General features: G+C 62.2%; 2 protein-coding genes across 7 annotated transcripts; both read left to right on the top strand.

Moving 5' to 3' along the window:
* The first annotated feature begins 213 nt into the window (after positions 1 to 213).
* Positions 214 to 7,397, top strand: PAFAH1B2 (platelet activating factor acetylhydrolase 1b catalytic subunit 2). Its single transcript, XM_053963632.1, has 6 exons — positions 214 to 286; positions 1,299 to 1,386; positions 1,854 to 1,943; positions 2,752 to 2,868; positions 3,111 to 3,233; positions 3,796 to 7,397. Exons 1-6 carry the CDS (start codon positions 255 to 257, stop codon positions 4,072 to 4,074), a joined length of 729 nt encoding a protein of 242 aa, XP_053819607.1. The 5' UTR covers positions 214 to 254; the 3' UTR covers positions 4,075 to 7,397.
* A 1,371-nt stretch (positions 7,398 to 8,768) lies between these two features.
* On the top strand, positions 8,769 to 15,639 carry SIDT2 (SID1 transmembrane family member 2). Of its 6 annotated transcripts, XM_053963611.1 has the most exons (28): positions 8,782 to 9,120; positions 9,301 to 9,422; positions 9,597 to 9,758; positions 9,869 to 9,914; positions 10,009 to 10,110; positions 10,188 to 10,271; positions 10,414 to 10,525; positions 10,613 to 10,678; positions 10,788 to 10,881; positions 11,011 to 11,066; positions 11,307 to 11,318; positions 11,458 to 11,529; positions 11,611 to 11,685; positions 11,877 to 11,939; positions 12,318 to 12,439; positions 12,511 to 12,584; positions 12,677 to 12,743; positions 12,876 to 12,949; positions 13,069 to 13,192; positions 13,293 to 13,410; positions 13,489 to 13,625; positions 13,703 to 13,811; positions 13,890 to 13,966; positions 14,069 to 14,115; positions 14,398 to 14,503; positions 14,610 to 14,720; positions 14,803 to 14,916; positions 14,999 to 15,639. In XM_053963611.1, exons 1-28 carry the CDS (start codon positions 8,914 to 8,916, stop codon positions 15,059 to 15,061), a joined length of 2,616 nt encoding a protein of 871 aa, XP_053819586.1. In that variant the 5' UTR covers positions 8,782 to 8,913; the 3' UTR covers positions 15,062 to 15,639. The 6 variants fall into 6 exon arrangements, with proteins under 6 accessions (XP_053819583.1, XP_053819585.1, XP_053819584.1 ...); XM_053963608.1 differs by having other exon boundaries at positions 8,769 to 9,120; positions 13,703 to 13,966; XM_053963612.1 differs by lacking the exon at positions 11,307 to 11,318 and having other exon boundaries at positions 8,783 to 9,120.
* Positions 15,640 to 16,026: the final 387 nt, after the last annotated feature.

Raw genomic sequence — 16,026 nt, forward strand, 5'->3', positions numbered from 1 at the left:
TTTCAGGGTTCCACCCACGACACGCAGGGAAAGGACTCCTCGCGACACCACTCCCCTCAGGGAGCGACTCCATCGCCCCCCACCCGGGCGGCGCTCCGCCTCGGCGCAGCGCGACGTCACGGGAGCGGCGCCGTGACGTCACGGCGGGAGGGAGGGAGGGAGGCGCGGGGCGGAAGCGGCGGCCGGGGCGCGCGCGGGGAAGCGGAAGCGGAAGCGGCGCAGGCGCGGGGCCGAGCGGAGGGGACGCGCCCGCCATGGAGTCGCGGGGGAAGGAGCCGCAGCCGCCGTGAGTGCGGGGGGCGCCGCGGGGCGGGGCCGCGCCCGCCCGGGAACACCGGCGCGGGGCCGGCGGGAGGAGGAAGGGGAAGGGGCCGCGGGGGGAACCCGCCCTGCTCAGCCCTGCCCTGCCCTGCCCTGCCCGCCGCGACGGGCTGCGGGTGCGGTGTGCGCCCGGCGGGCTGCGGGCGGCGGCCGCGGGAAGCATCATCCCGCTCTGCATCCTTCGGGATTTTGAAAAGATGATGATGATGGGCTGGAGCATCGCCGCGATGGGGAGAGCGGGGAGCTGGGCCTGGTCAGTCTGGAGAAAGGAATCCCGTCATCCATACCAATATCTCCCGGCAGCGTCAGAGGATGGTTCCAGGCTCTCTTTAGTGATGCCCAGCAACAGGACAAGGAGCAGTGGCCATAAACTAAAACACAAATTCCACTTCAACGTGGGGAGGAACTTCTTTCCACGGGGGGTGGCAGGGCATGGACCAGCTGCCCAGGGAGATCGGGGGATGTCCCTCTCTGGACGTTCCAAACCCACCTGGATGCATTCCTGTGTCACCTGCTCCAGGTGACCCTGCCTCTGGATGATCTCCAGAGATCCCTCCTGATCCATAACGGTCCTGGGACTCTGGGATCAATCCCACCACGCTGTGCTGCTCCCGAAGCCAGATTATCCACCTGGCCTGTGCAGCTCAGCAGCTGTAAGCTGGATCTCTGGGCGCTAATAGGGACTTATCCTGGCAGTCTCAGCCGCTGTTGCTGAGCTATTAAAGCCCTCGTGGCTCAGGTGTGGGGCCGCAGAGCATCCTCGGAGCTGAGCTTTGTTCTCCGTGTCGGGGCCTGGCTCCAGGGGAGTGTCTGCTGCAGAGTCACTCTGGCGTGGAGCAGCATCCGTGGTGTTGCTCTCAGCCAGCTGCCAGCACGCACAGGAGCAGGCAGGAGCGGCGGGTTCCAGCAGCCCTGTCCCAGCCCTGCCGCTGTGGGAGCTGCTGGAGCACTGGGTGTGTCAACTGCTCTTCCCACAGGAACAGAATGGGCATGGGGGACTCCAACCCGGCAGCAGTCCCGCACGCCGCCGAGGACATTCAGGGAGATGACAGGTGGATGTCACAGGTAAGGCTGGCAGGTGGATCCTCCTTCCTGGGGGGATGTTGGGCCAGTGCTGCCCAGGCCACATTTGGGACCCTGAGGAGCCTGGAGCTGGCAGCTGTCACACCTGTGTGTCCTGCCACGATGGAGCAAAGGAAGAGAAGCTTGGAGCCTCTTTCTCATGAGGAGTGACTGCACAAGCTGAGCTGGTCCACAGAAAACTGAGAGGGGATCCCATCAATCCATACAAAATCTCCCGAAGATGGGGCCTGACTCAGCTCAGTGACAGGACAAGGAGCAGTGGCCATAAACAAAACCATGCCACGTTTCATCCAACCCGGGATCCTCACGGGGCTGTGGAGGAGTGTCCAGCAGCTCAGGGGTTAATGGCAGCAGGGAAGCTGGCTGGGCAGCTGTCCCTGACCTGCAGCAGGGATGGGTGCCCAGGAGCAGGTGTCACCTGGAGCTCACCTTGTCGCTCTCTTTGACAGCACAATCGGTTTGTCCTGGACTGCAAGGACAAGGAGCCCGACGTGCTCTTCGTGGGGGACTCCATGGTGCAGTTGCTACAGCAGTACGAGGTAGGGATGGAGGGAGGGAGGGAGGGAGGGAGGGGTGGACTGGAGCAATTGGAGCATCTCTCTAAGCCAGTGGCTGATCATGTGTAACGCTGATGACTGCCACTGTTCCCGTTTTCACTGCTGTCTCCTGAGCCCTTCCTGCCCTGCTTCCTGAACTCCCCAGTGCCTGGACACTGCTTTACCTGGCTGCTTTTCCTCCCTCTCTGAGGCCACGACCGACTGCCTGCGTTTTGGCACATGTGCACAGCCCCTCAGCTCTCAGATTCCAGCCTGCTGAGGGCCATCGAGTTCCCTGTGGCTGTACCTGTACCAGAACACACTTAGCCTGTAGAACTCAGGGTGCCAGAGGCATTGGTCCACTAAAATTATTGAGGGAAAGAAGAGTTCTCTACTGCTGTGGTGGCAGCTGAGCAGCTTTGTTCTGCAAGAGCTGCTTCCCTTTGTTCTAGTTTTGTTACCTGGGGATGAGAAGGATTTAATCAGGTCACAGACTCCTTCTTCAAAGGCCCTGTGCTTAGGGACACCGTGGTCTGCAATGGATCAGCACTCTGGGGCTCTGATGAGTTCAGCAAATCACTGCTCCAGAGATCTTTCCTTCCTGTGTGCCAGGTCTGAGAGCTTGAACCTCAGCAGCTCCATCTCTTCTGACTCCAAATAAAACCTCGTTCCTTGTCTAAGTGCCCTCTGTGGAGTGAGTTTTCGGAGAAGGGCTCGTGGCTGCCCTCAGTGACCTTGAGGACACCGTGTGGTGTCTCTGCCTCACAGGCAGGATGCTGCTCTGAAGCAGCACATTGGTTTCTGCTTGCAGATATGGCGAGAGCTCTTCTCACCGCTCCACGCACTGAATTTTGGGATTGGTGGAGACACCACGGGACACGTTCTATGGAGACTGAAGAACGGTGAACTGGAGAACATTAAACCCAAGGTACGAGCTGCAGAGTTAGTGAGGATATCCAGGTGTGCAGTGAAGGTCACCTGCAGCTGCAGGCCTGGCACAAGTGCCTTCCCTGAGGGCAGTGGGCAGTGCCAGCCCCGGGGCTGAACTCTTAAGCCTGAGTATCCCTGCAGCTCCCTGGCCACAGATGATGTTTATGCAGGGATTTCAGGGTCATCAGCCCTGTTAACACTTGCTCTGGAAAAGCTGCAAACATTTTTCTCTCCTTGCAGGTCATTGTTGTTTGGGTTGGAACAAATAACCATGAAAACACGGCAGAAGAAGTCGCAGGGGGAATCGAGGCCATCGTGCGCCTGATAAACACCCAGCAGCCACAGGCCAAAGTGATTGTGCTGGTATGTCCCTGCTCCCCGGGCTCTGCCTCTGCCTTACTGGGAGTCACTGGGCGGTGCTGGGAGGGCAGTCCCCTGATCTGTCCTCTGCTTTGTGCCTCCCCTTGCTGGCTTGGCTTTGCAGGAGCCCTCCTTTGGCCCTTCCAGAGCTGGGTGGACTCATTCCCAGTAATATCCCACTCATTAATGTTGCTGAGGAAGTCCTGTGAGGGGAAAATAGGTGCCCAAATCCCAGTTGGCTTTGGGAATCCTAGTTGGCTTCCTTGTCCTAAGGAAGCTGCTGCCTGTCTTGCTGAGGAGCTGAAAGTGTATGGAAAGAGCACAAGCTGATACATTTAAAAAATAAAAGAAAGCAGTTTCCCTGCCAGTCAGTGCTTGTAGTTCATCTGGCTCATTCACTTGCGTTTCACATTAGGCCCGAATGGACAAATTCTGATTCAAGGGATGAGTTCCTCTTGTCACAGACATTCTAAATCTTGACAGGCAGCCCGAATTGGAAGGGAAAGCAGGGCTCCTGATGGCATCAGGGTCACACAAAGCTCTTTTCTGCCTCCTCTCGTGCCAGGGCCTGCTACCTCGTGGAGAGAAGCCAAACCCGCTGCGGCAGAAGAACGCCAAGGTGAACCATCTGCTGAAAGCCTCGCTCCCCAAACTGCCCAACGTGCAGCTGCTGGACGTGGACGTGGGCTTCGTGCACTCGGATGGCACCATCTCCTACCACGACATGTTCGACTTCCTGCACCTGACGGGCGGGGGCTACGCCAAAGTCTGCAAGCCCCTCCACGAACTGATCATGCAGCTGCTGGAGGAGACCCCCGAGGAGAAACGAGCTGCCCTGGCCTGAGTCGCTGCTGTCAGCGTGGAGAGCATCATCCAGCCCATCAGATCAGTTCTGTCACTGGCACTACAGAATCCTTCTTTCTTAAAGCACTTTCCATTGTAGAATGTTACCGGATGTCCGTACCTAGTGTTTTGAGGGGGAAGGCTCATGTTTAACTGGTCTTGTACATACGAGGGCCGGCTGGGTTGGTTTTATTGCAGGAGGAAATTAGCTGAAGAAGAGTTTTACTTTTAAACCATTCCTCATTTAAAACGAGAACAGGACTGTCACTCTGTGCCCCTCTCATGTCTTGTTGCCCTGTGGTTGTCCTAGACCCCTTGTAGCCTGTCCGACAGCCCGCTCCTGGCTCACCGTTCCTGGCTGCAGCCGTCGTGCTCTGTGTATTTGCCTGGGAACAAGAATCACATTCCACTTGCAAAAGCCAGAACAGATGCATTTTTCCAAACTCGGTTCCACCTTCTAGGCGGTTTTGGGTTTTTTTGTTTGGGGTTTTTGTTAGTTTGTTTGTTGTTTGTTTGTTTGTTTTACTGAGGGGGGGTTTAAATGACACGTGTTGCTTTCTCACTCCTTTCTGAAGCAGCTTGAAACTGGAATTCAGAAATTTAAAGAAGCAAACAGTTACCTGAACTCGTGTAACACTCCCCAGTGCTTGTCTCGTGCTCGTTTCCCCAGTCCTGCTAGCGGGGGCACCTTCCCTTCCTCCCACGCAGCTCTCCTGGGAACGCTCCCATTTGGGTGCTGCTGCTGGCCCCTGCTCCTGCTGCCTGTGATGTTGCTGGCTTTTAGCAGTTGCTCAGTGTAGGATTTTAATGATCCAGTAATTGGTAGTTATTTCCTCACTCCTCTGGAACTGACAGACATCCCTCTGAGGTGTCCGGGCTCTTTGCAGTTTTTGGGTTTTTTTCTATTTTTTTATTAAGTATGACTGTTACATCCTTTTTTTTTTTTCCTAAAGCAAACCCACATGAAGAGCCCCTGGCTGCAAGGCCTAAATCACTCTGAAGCTTTACAGATCCCAAGGTGTATATTTCCTTATCACTACTGGTTTACTTGTATAAACATTTTATTTGAGCAACTACAGCCTCTTAGAGTAAAAAGTGGAGTTAAGGCATAGCTTCTCCTGCCCTGGACACTGCTCCTCACCTCTAGCAAGGGAGCCAGAGGGGCAGGTGCCCTCCTAAAGGGCTGTGGCTCACTGGGGTTTTGGTTTGGTTTGTAGTTTGGAGGGCTGGTTGTAGCGAAACAACTTTTCATTTCAAACTGAGAGCTTCTCTTCCAGAAAGAAATGGTTTGGACCCGAGAGGCAGAGCCCTAGATGAATTGATAACTTGCAAATAACCCGTTTTAAACCAAATCTGTTCCTCCCTGCCTTACCTGCCGGAGCTGGGGCTCAGTGGTGCCACGCTGGGTTTGTGCTTCCCGTGGGATTCCAGGCAGGTAAACCTGGGAGGAACAGAGAGCTTCACTCCGTGCTCCAAGGGAGGAGTGTTCAGGTGTCAGGCGGCTTTGCTGAAGCCCATAGGTACTGTACATAGTCTGTCTGCCCTTTGCTGTAGCCAAGGGGCTGGTGTGTAACTCTGACCTAGCGTTGAGGAATCCCCTAACGTCCCACCTCGTCCCCCTCCTCCTGTAGGTTTGATCATAGCAGGATTCCTGCCTGGATTGCATGCATAGTGTGTGTTTTGTTTCCAGTATATGTGATCTACACACAGATGAAGGAAAGGTGAAGCATTCCCCTGGCCAGGATCAGACACAGGGAGCTGCAGAGTGCCATGGGAGAGGAGGGATCACATCCTACCCCCATGATCCAGACCAGGGGTGCTGCTCCCTGGAGCTCCACGGCCTTGCAGGGCAGGCTTTGAGAGAACACTGCTCACGCTTCCCATAAGCTTCTGGCTGGAAATATTGGGGAAGGGCAAGTGGAAAATCAAATGTTAAAAGTACAGTGCAGTGGAGAATTCCTGGGGAAAGGCTTAACCTGTTCTTGCTCCCTGAGAGCTTTCCATCTCCAGGCTTGTGAGAAAAGGCCGTGTGCTAGATTAATCTCTGCATCCCTGCTCCCTTCCCTCCCTGCTGCTGCTGTTGCATTTGGCTGAAGAGATGCTAACCAGGAATGTACTGTGCAGTAAAGCTCTGACTTCGCTCGGCACCCTGTGCTCGCTGTGAGCCAGCCCCGTGGGCAGGGTGCCCAGTGGCCCGGGGAATTTGGCAGGCTCTGGTATCACCAGGGAGGCTCTGCTGGCTCTGCTTAGGCTTGGCTTGCTGAGGTGCCATGCTCTGTGCTGGTTCAGTGCTCTCGGCTCTGCTTGTTGCTGCCTGGCAGGAAACTGCCCTGCTCACCTGGGCAAGAGGGGTTCTGCCTCCTGCTCACCCCGTGCTGAAATCCGAGTGCCTCCTGTGAGAAAACTTCAGTTCCAGCTCCGGATGTCCCTCGGGACAGGGCTGGGCTGGAGTTGTGGCCTCCTCTGAGTGAGCGTGTCCAGTTTTGTGTTTATGCAGCAGAGAGGAAAACAAACAAAAGATGTGAAATGACAGAGTCTTGTGAGGTGCCGGGGGAGGGTGAGGCAGGAGCGGGGAGACCCCCATACCTCCCCTCGCTGCCCACCCGCTGCCCCGAGCCTTCCCCGGGACACAACCATTGTGATTCTGCTTTGGCAAAAATGCATCGGCTGGTAGAAGTCACTGTTAGTGCATATTTCGATATAAATGTCAATGTTTCACCCACCGTGTCGCAGCCTGTGTGTGTGTGTGTGTGCCCAGCCGTCTCCTGCCCCGTCTCGGTCACTCCTGGAGGTCTCCATGGGGCCGGGCAGGTGCTGCCAAACCTCCCACTGCGGGTCCTCCCCGGCTCTGGGAGTTGTGCTCAGCCACATCCTTGCTCCTCGTTTAATTCCTGCTTTCCCCTGCTCCGTTTGGGGCTGGTTTTGTCTGTTTTTTCCTCCTTTTCCCCGTGCAGATCTTGGTGCTGCACCCAAGCCTGTGAGCACGGTGCTGCAGGTGAAGGGGACTGGTTTATTTTGGCCCTCGACAGGACATCGGCTTGTGTTGGATTCCCGAGTGATTTATCTCAAATGGCCCTGGAACAAACAGGGAATCACATCCCCACGCAGTCCCGCTCACAGCCATCCTGCAAGAGGCGACTCGAGTTGCATCAGGGCCGAGGAGTCGGCCGGAATTCTGCTTCTCTTCCCGCATGTCTGTCCCTGAGGTCGTCCCATCTGCCGCCAGCGCCTCCACCTGCACCTGGGAACCATGGGCAGACTGTCCAAACTGTGGGATCCTCAGGGACAGGAGGGCCCGGAGAAATAAAGTGCACAATAGCAGCAGTGCCTTGGTCTCGTGGCGTTTGTCCCGTGGAGCAGAGCAGGAAGCCGGTGGCAGCGGTGCTGGATGTCAGAGCCAGCCCAGAAATGGCTCTGATTGAGGTGACACGGGGCTGAGCCCCTTCAGAGGGGGATTTTCAATCAAAATGCCCAACTGCAGGCAAATAAAATGTGATATAAAGATCACGGAGCTGTTGGAGAGAGGCCTGGAAGCGGGAGGCTCGGCAACAGCTGGAATCGGGGGATGTTTGGGAGACACACCAAAAATGCAGTGTGGCATCACTCCCGCTTTCCCAAACATGGGAAGACTCCCAAGGTACTTTGAATTATTCCATCTCTGGTGGCGAAGGGTGCAACAAACGGGAGAGGCTGCAGGAACCCCGGTAGGAATCCAGAGAGAGCAGCAAGAGAAAGGGATGGAGCAGACCCAGCCCTTCCCTGACAGGATTCTTCCATGTTCTCACGGACTTCAGGGGCAGGGAAGCCGGGCAAGGGGTCTGGGTGGGTGCCTGGGGTGCTGCATGGCACCTGGGCTTCCCTGTTGGGGCAGGGACTCCATATGGGGACTCCTATGGAGAAGGGGCTCCGTTATGGGGTGCTATAGAAGACAAAGCTCCCTAGAGCGTTCTATATGGGGCAGGATCTGCCCTACAGACCAGGGCTTTTCCGTGGGGTTCCACAGGATCCCATATGGAGCAGGGGCTCCCCTTTGGAGCCGGGGTCCTGTCCTACACGGCCGCAGGACTTCCCCTATGCGGTCCCATATGGAGCAGGGCTCCCTTGTGGGGTTTTATATGGGACAGAGGCTGCCCTGTAGGACAGGGCATCCCCGGCGTGGTTCCCTATGGAGCCGGGCTTCCCCCGCGGGGCCGCGCACGGGGCTCGGTGCCCCGGGGGTGGGGGTTCCCGGCCGGGCCGGTACTCCCGGGCTCGGGCCGGTGCTCCCGGGCTCGGGCCGGTACTCCCGGGCTCGGGCCGGTACTCCCGGGCTCGGGCCGGTACTTCCGGGCTCGGGCCGGTGCTCCCGGGCTCGGGCCGGTACTCCCGGGCTCGGGCCGGTGTCCCCGGGCTCGGGCCGGTACTCCCGGGCTCGGGCCGGTGTCCCCGGGCTCGGGCCGGTACTCCCGGGCTCGGGCCGGTGCTCCCGGGCTCGGGCCGGTGTCCCCGGGCTCGGGCCGGTGCTCCCGGGCTCGGGCCGGTCCCCCCGCCCCGCCCGCCGCGTCACTTCCCCGGCCGGGCACTCAGCGTGCGACGGGCCTGACGTCACCGCCGGTCCGTGTTTACCGCGGTGCGGAACGGGAAGGGGACAGGGGACCGACACCGGCAGCGGCAGCGGCTCCGCGCCCCGCCACAGCGCCCGCACCGCGCCCGGCACCGCTCCGGCCCGGCCATGGCGCAGCGCGCCCGGGCGCGCCCCGGCTGAGCGCCCCGTCCGTCCCTTCCCGTCCCTTCTTCCCGTCGCTTCCCGTCCCGTCCGTGCCGTCCCGCCCCGCGGACCTTGGCCGGGGATGCTGGCGGGATGTCGGGCGCCGGGGCGGCCGTGCTGGCCTGGGCGCTGCTGGCCGGGGCACTGCTGCCCCCGCCGCCCGTCCGGCCCCAGCCCCTGCCCCGCGGGGACCGCGAAGTGCACGAGAAGGAAGCGCAGTTCAACACCACCTACAGCGACTGGGTGCACGCCAGCCTGCTCAACATCTACGCCTTCAACCACAGCGTCCGGAGGAATCGGGTGAGCCGGGGTGGTCAGCAGCGCCGCGTCCCCCGCGGGCTGGCCGTGCCCGGGGGGGGCTGTGGGGTGCGCAGGGCACGGCAGCCTCTGCCACGGCGGCCGAGCAAAGTCCAGCCCTCGGTTCGAGCCGCCGCGGCCCGACCTGCCCGGCCCGCACCTCACCTGCCCCTGTCCCTGCAGACCGAGGGCGTGCGGGTGTCGGTCAATGTCCTCTCGGACCAGAAGGACCAGCCCGTCCTCTTCGTGGTGAGGCAGAAGGAGGCGGTGGTCTCCTTCCAGGTGCCGCTCATCCTCCGGGGCCTGTGAGTACCAGGGGGTGGGCAGGGATTCCCCATGCAGGAGTTCCCCATGCCGGGACGCTCCATGCAGGAGTTCCCCATGCCGGGACGCTCCATGCAGGAGTTCCCCAGGCTGGGATGCCCCATGCAGGGGTCCCTGGGAGGGGCTGCTGGGCACACAGGGCTCTCCCTGCCCAGGTACCAGAGGAAATACGCGTACCAGGAGGTGAGCCGCACGCTCTGCCAGCCGCAGACCAAGGCCGAGGTGGAGACCCAGCACTTCTACGTGGATGTCTCCACGCTCTCCCTCAACACTTCCTACCAGCTGCGGGTCACCCGTGTGGAGAACTTCGTGCTGCGGTGAGGGGACCCCCGCGCCCTTGTCCCCTTCCCTGCCTGCTGCCTGTGGGGGCCGCAGGGGCTGTGGACCCCCCCCTCGCCACCCATCACCTTTCCCGTGCTCTCTGCAGGACCAATGAAAGGTTCAGCTTCAATGCCACGGCCGCCCAGCCGCAGGTGAGGGCAGCTAGCACGGCGTGGCACGGGAGGGGGCTGCAGCCAGGAGGGGAGCGTGGCCACCGTGGCAGCAACGGGCCCTTTCTCCCCACAGTACTTCAAGTACGAGTTCCCCGAGGAGGTGGACTCGGTGATCGTGAAGGTGACCTCAGCCATGGCCTTCCCCTGCTCCGTCATCTCCATCCAGGACATCCTGGTAGGTGTGGGCAGTGGGTCTCCTCCGTGGGTGACCCGTGGTGCCCGGCGGGGCTGACGGCCCCTCTGCCCCCGCAGTGCCCCGTCTACGACCTGGACAACAACGTGGCCTTCATCGGGATGTACCAGACCATGACGAAGAAGGCGGCCATCACGGTCCAGGTGGGCACGGGGCTGTGCCACGGGGCTGAGCCGAGCCCGGTCCCTGCCTGGTGCTGCCAGAGCCCACAGAGGATGTCCCAGGGATAACCTCTGGCATGGGAGACCCTCGCTGGGCTCTGCTGACCCCCGTCTCTTGCTGCAGAAGAAGGATTTCCCCAGCCATAGCTTCTATGTGGTGGTGGTGGTGAAGACGGAGGACGAGGCGTGCGGGGGGGCCCTGCCCTACTACCCCCTCTCCAAGAATGCCTCTCCAGGTTTGCAGTGGGGCTGCCACCGTGGGCTGTGTGGGGACAAGGTGGGGACAGGGCAGAGAGCTGAGCCCTGTCCCTGCCTTCTTCCAGATGAACCTGTGGATCAGCACAACCGGCAGAAGACGCTGGAGGTGATGGTGTCACCCGCCATAACCTGTGAGTCTGCGAGGGGCTGGGGGTGCTGGGGGTGCTGGACTCTCTGGGGACCCATGGCAGGGCCCCCGAGTTGCCACCCCCGCTGAGAGCCTGTCCTGGCTCTGCACAGCCGAGGCCTACGTGCGCAGCGTTCTCTTCTGCCTCGGCATCTTCCTCTCCTTCTACATCCTCACGCTGCTCATCGCCTGCTGGGAGAGCTGCCGGTGAGTGCCCGGGCGTCGCTGCCCCTCTGGGTGCTGAGCCCGTGGGCACAGTCCTGCTGGGGGCCCTGGGGCTGTGTCCCCTGGCCCCAGCAGTGGCACAAAGGGGCTGACAGCCGCTTCCCTCGGCAGGCAGCACAAGAGGAAGGGGCTCCTGGCAGCCATGGATTCGCCCAGCCTGGACACAGGTGAGGGCTGGAGGCAGCAGCCAGCAGCATGGAGGGGTCTGCCCGGGGAGTTCCTCATTGCTCTGCCCTCTCGAGCCTGTGGCAAAGCCTCTGCAGGAATATCCTGCTGAGTCCCTGGGGGTAAATCCCAGTGTCAGGGGGACAGAGAGGTCCCTGCTGTGGGGCTGGCAGGGCTGTGCTGGGGCTTTGCATCTCACCAGGTCTATCTCTTTCTTCTCGTGGCTTTCCGGGGACTCCCAGCATCGCTCCTGGGTAGGTGCCAGCTCTGTCCTTGGCTCTGAGCTCACTCCATGCCAGGGCAGGGGTGGCGGGAGCTGCTTTGTGCCCAATGGCCATGCAGCCCTGGGACAGGGGTGCCACAGAGGGTGACAGGGACCCTCTTGTCCCACAGGTCACTCCCGTAGCATCCCCGACTCCTTCCTGAACCGTGGCCCCTACGACAGCTACGGTTACGGCTCCTTCGGTGAGTGCCACGTGCTGTCCCCCGCCCCTCACCCCCTGCCCGTGGGCCGTGCCCACCCTCTGCCTGTCCTTGTCCTTGCAGGGAACGGCTCCTCCAGCAGCACCGAGGGCATCACAGACAGCCTGGGCTCAGCAGAAGTCTCCTACAGTTACGTGGGTGAGTTGTTGGGCCACTGGTGTGGCTGCAGCCCTGCGGAGCCTCGTGCCCGCTGGCATCCTGGCTCTGTCCCCTCCATCTCCGGGAAGGGTCCTGGGGCTGCTGGCCCCTCCATGCAGCCCCCAGCGGGGTTTCCATCTGTGACACACCTCAGGGAGCTCTGCTTCGGTAACTCTGGCTTTCCTTTGAAGGGCAGGAGCAGTTCAAGCGGCGCACGCCCTCCGCCCCGACGAGGCCGCTGAGCATTCCCATGGGTAGATGCTGGTACCGGGCAGGGTCGGGCCAATCAGGGCGAAATCTGCCCAGCCCCAGGCTGTGCCCGGGGCACAGAACCCCTGCTCCCCTCCCTCAGAGCAAGGGCAGCACCTGAGGGGCTGCAGAGCAGGACAATGTCTGCCTGGCCCTCGGTGTTCCCCAGCGTGGCAGAGCCCCGGGCAACAGGCATGGGGCAGTGCTTGCCCACCTGGGCACAGCCACCAAACTGTCCCCAGGGCAGGGCTGTAGGGAGCTGAGAGCTGTCCCCAGTGTGAGTTGGCAGGGAGGCAGCCCAGTGGTTAATTGGGGCTGATCGGGGTTCTGCGGGGTGGGCACCGAGGCTCTGGGCCCTGCTGATGGCCGCGGCTCGGCCGCAGGGGAGCGGTCACTGGAGAACGTGGCCGGCCGGCCGCGCCTGGACTCGCTCAGCTCTGTGGAGGAGGACGACTACGACACGCTGGCCGACATCGACTATGACAAGAATGTCATCCGCACCAAGGTGCGTGTCCCCCCCAGCCCCCAGCGTGTCCCCGCTGGCCAGGCAGGCCCCTGACCCCCCTCTCCTTCCAGCAATACCTGTGCGTGGCCGACCTGGCGCGCAAGGACAAGCGGGTGCTGCGGAAGAAGTACCAGATTTATTTCTGGTGAGTGGGAGGCGATGGGGAGGGGGGCACCCAGCAGGGTCCCGGCCTGGGGTGCACATCAGGGACCCCCTGACAGCCCCACCCTCTCCCAGGAACATCGCCACCATCGCTGTCTTCTACGCCCTCCCCGTCATCCAGCTCGTCATCACCTACCAGACGGTGAGTGTGGCCAGGGCAGCAGTGAGGGGCTCCTGGGAGCTCTGGGGGCTGCAGTCCCCAAACCGTGCTCCCCAGCATGGTGGGGACATCCCTGAGAGCCCGCTGTGTCCCTCACCCTGCTCGTGCCCACAGGTGGTGAATGTCACTGGCAACCAGGACATCTGCTACTACAACTTCTTGTGCGCCCACCCTCTGGGGAACCTCAGGTGGGCTGGGGGGACGGTGCAGGGTGGCTGGGGGTCCCCTGTGCCCAGGGCTGGGCTGCAGCAGGACCCCAGGGAGGGAGGGGGTTCGCAGCACCCACACCGGGACTGGTCCCTCGCAGCGCCTTCAACAACATCCTCAGCAACCTGGGCTACGTGCTGCTGGGTTTGCTCTTCCTGCTGATCATCCTGCAGCGCGAGATCAACTACAACCGCGCGCTCCTGCGCAACGACGCCCACGCCCTGGTGAGGGACAGGGCTGCCTGGGGGGCTCCAGCTGCTTGGTGGGGCTCAGCCTCACGGGACCCCCCCCATTTCCCCTCTTTCCCTCCCCTCTGCCCCGCAGGAGTGTGGCATCCCCAAGCACTTTGGGCTCTTCTACGCCATGGGCACCGCCCTCATGATGGAGGGGCTGCTCAGCGCCTGCTACCACGTCTGCCCCAACTACACCAACTTCCAGTTCGGTGAGTGGCCCCCCCCGGTCCCCCCCAACCCACACCGGGGCCACCCACGCCCCTCTCACCGCTGTGCCCTCCCCCCAGACACCTCCTTCATGTACATGATCGCGGGGCTCTGCATGCTGAAGCTCTACCAGAAGCGTCACCCGGACATCAACGCCAGCGCCTACAGCGCCTACGCCTGCCTGGCCCTCGTCATCTTCTTCTCCGTGGTGGGCGTGGTGAGTACGGTGGGCACGGTGGGAGGGGGGCTGGTTGCCCCCGCGGCTCACTGCCCACCCCTCGGCTCGCCCTGCAGGTCTTTGGGAAGGGGAACACGGCCTTCTGGATCGTCTTCTCCGTCATCCACATCGTGGCCACGCTGCTGCTGAGCACCCAGCTGTACTACATGGGGCGCTGGAAGCTGGGTGAGGGGGGGGCACCGCGAGCGAGGTGGGAGGGGACAATGTGGTGGCCCCCCGGTGTCACCTCCCCTCTCCCCACAGACTCGGGCATCCTGCGCAGGATCCTGCACGTGCTGTACACGGACTGCGTGCGGCAGTGCAGCGGGCCCATGTACGTGGTGAGTGCTGGCACCGGGGCCCCCGGCTCTGCGGAGACCCTCCCTGGCAGCCCCCCCAGAGCAGCTTCCCCTGGCCCTTCACAGCCCCCTCCTCTTTTGCAGGACCGCATGGTGCTCCTGGTCATGGGGAACATCATCAACTGGTCACTGTGAGTGCAGAGCTGGGCACGTGCCAGATCCCACCCTGCTTCTCCCCGTCCCTGCTGCTGCTCCCACCCCTCTCCTGCCGTCCCTCCGTGGGGCTGGGCCGAGGACTGGCAGCTCATGGCAGCTGTGAGCCCAGCATGACAGGTCCCCCTGCACCCTGTGGCACCCTCCTGGAGTCCCCACGTGCTGCCTGATCTCCCGGGGGCTGCAGACATGCTTTGGGGACAGTGGGCATGGCAGGGGGACCCCCAGGCTGACCCCACTGCCTGTCCCTGCCTCCCCAGCGCTGCCTACGGCCTCATTGTCCGCCCCAATGATTTTGCTTCCTACCTGCTGGCCATCGGCATCTGCAACCTCCTCCTCTACTTCGCCTTCTACATTATCATGAAGGTGGGAGTTGAGCCCTCGGCCCCCACGGGCCCAGTGGGCAGGGCAGGGCAGGGGTGGGCACTGCTGCCAGCTCCTGCCCACGCGGTGACCCCGGCCTCTCCCGCAGCTCCGCAGTGGCGAGTGCATCAAGCTCATCCCCCTGCTCTGCATCATCAGCACCTCCGTGGTCTGGGGCTTCGCTCTTTTCTTCTTCTTCCAGGGGCTCAGCACCTGGCAGGTGAGCAGGAGGGTGGCACAGGCAGCGGGGTGGGCAGGGTGGCCATGGGCAGGCACAGTGACGCCGGCCCTGTGCCCGGCAGAAAACACCAGCTGAATCCCGGGAGCACAACCGTGACTGCATCCTGCTCGACTTCTTCGACGACCACGACATCTGGCATTTCCTCTCCTCCATCGCCATGTTCGGCTCCTTCCTGGTAGGTGCTGGTTCCACTGGCACGGCAGCCGCTGTCCCCAGGTCACCAGTGCCCTGCTCCCCTCACTCCCCTCGCTCCACAGGTGCTGCTGACGCTGGACGATGACCTGGACTGTGTCCAGCGGGACAAGATCTACGTCTTCTAGGAGCCTGCAGCCACCCGCTGCCCTGGGACTGTGCCAAACGCCCGGCTGCAACCCCGGGAGGGGCACCCACCCCTGGGGAGGGATGTCTGTGCTGCAGGTCCTGCCAGCCACTCTGTCCCCCTCCCCACACAGCGCTGGGGTCCTGGTTTGCCTCCTCCCTGTCAGCCGGGTCCCTCCAGGCACTTCGTGCCCATCCCTGGGCCCGTCACAGCCAAAAATGGGGCTGGGGGGCCACCAGAGCATCCGTCCTCTGTGGCAAGTGACACTGGAAAAGGTGCTGCTGCTGCTGCTCCGTGTCCGTGTGCCCGTGGGCACAGCGGGGGGATTGGGGCGAGCGCCGTGCCAGCAGCCCCGTGGCCCCCCGAGCACGTGGGTGTGGGTCTCTCTTCAGTGCCTGAGTCGAGTGGGTGGGAGGTGGGGGCGCGTGGGGCCAGCACGGTGGTGGCAGTGGCTCGTGTCCCCTCCGGCGCCCCAGGAGGGGTGGCCGCAGTGGGCCCCCGTCGCTCCCCGCCGAGGTGCCGCGCTCCCCGCGCGTGGATCTGCTGGGAAGGGACTCGCATTAAAGTGTCTGCACTTTGCCTGTGCCTGCTGCTGCTGCCAGGGGTGCCGTGGGGCAGCTGCCCCCCGCTGTCCCTTCTCCCCACGGGATTTTGGGCGAGGGGAGATGCTGCAGGGGCTGGGAAATGCTGCCCTGGAGAGCACATGTGGGGAGGGTGGGGGTGGCCTGTGGGTCACGGGGGGACTGGCAGCCCCACGGGTGGGTAACCATGTCCCACTTCACGGGCAGCAGAGTTCCCTGGGGGCTGTGGCATGCTCGCAGCGCGGTGCCAGCGCTGCTGCGTGCCCCGCTGTGCCCTGACCCGCTCCAGCTGGTGCCCGCGGGGCAGAGGGAATCCCGGGATCTGCGGGCTGCCCAGGCGCGGTGCCCGTGGGATGCCGCGGCCTCGCTGCCGCTCCCGGCAGCC

Source organism: Vidua chalybeata, chromosome 23, assembly GCF_026979565.1.
Source record: "Vidua chalybeata isolate OUT-0048 chromosome 23, bVidCha1 merged haplotype, whole genome shotgun sequence".
NCBI classification, from domain to species: Eukaryota; Metazoa; Chordata; class Aves; order Passeriformes; family Viduidae; genus Vidua; species Vidua chalybeata.

Coding starts and splice junctions, on each gene's coding strand:
- PAFAH1B2 (XM_053963632.1), top strand. CDS start 255: ATGGAGTCGCGGGGGAAGGAGCCGCAGCCGCC. Junction 1,387..1,853: donor ATGACAGGTGGATGTCACAG/GTAAGGCTGGCA, acceptor TCTCTTTGACAG/CACAATCGGTTTGTCCTGGA. Junction 3,234..3,795: donor AGGCCAAAGTGATTGTGCTG/GTATGTCCCTGC, acceptor CTCTCGTGCCAG/GGCCTGCTACCTCGTGGAGA.
- SIDT2 (XM_053963608.1), top strand. CDS start 8,914: ATGTCGGGCGCCGGGGCGGCCGTGCTGGCCTGGGCGCTGCTGGCCGGG. Junction 9,423..9,596: donor CCGCTCATCCTCCGGGGCCT/GTGAGTACCAGG, acceptor CTCCCTGCCCAG/GTACCAGAGGAAATACGCGT. Junction 9,759..9,868: donor GTGGAGAACTTCGTGCTGCG/GTGAGGGGACCC, acceptor TGCTCTCTGCAG/GACCAATGAAAGGTTCAGCT.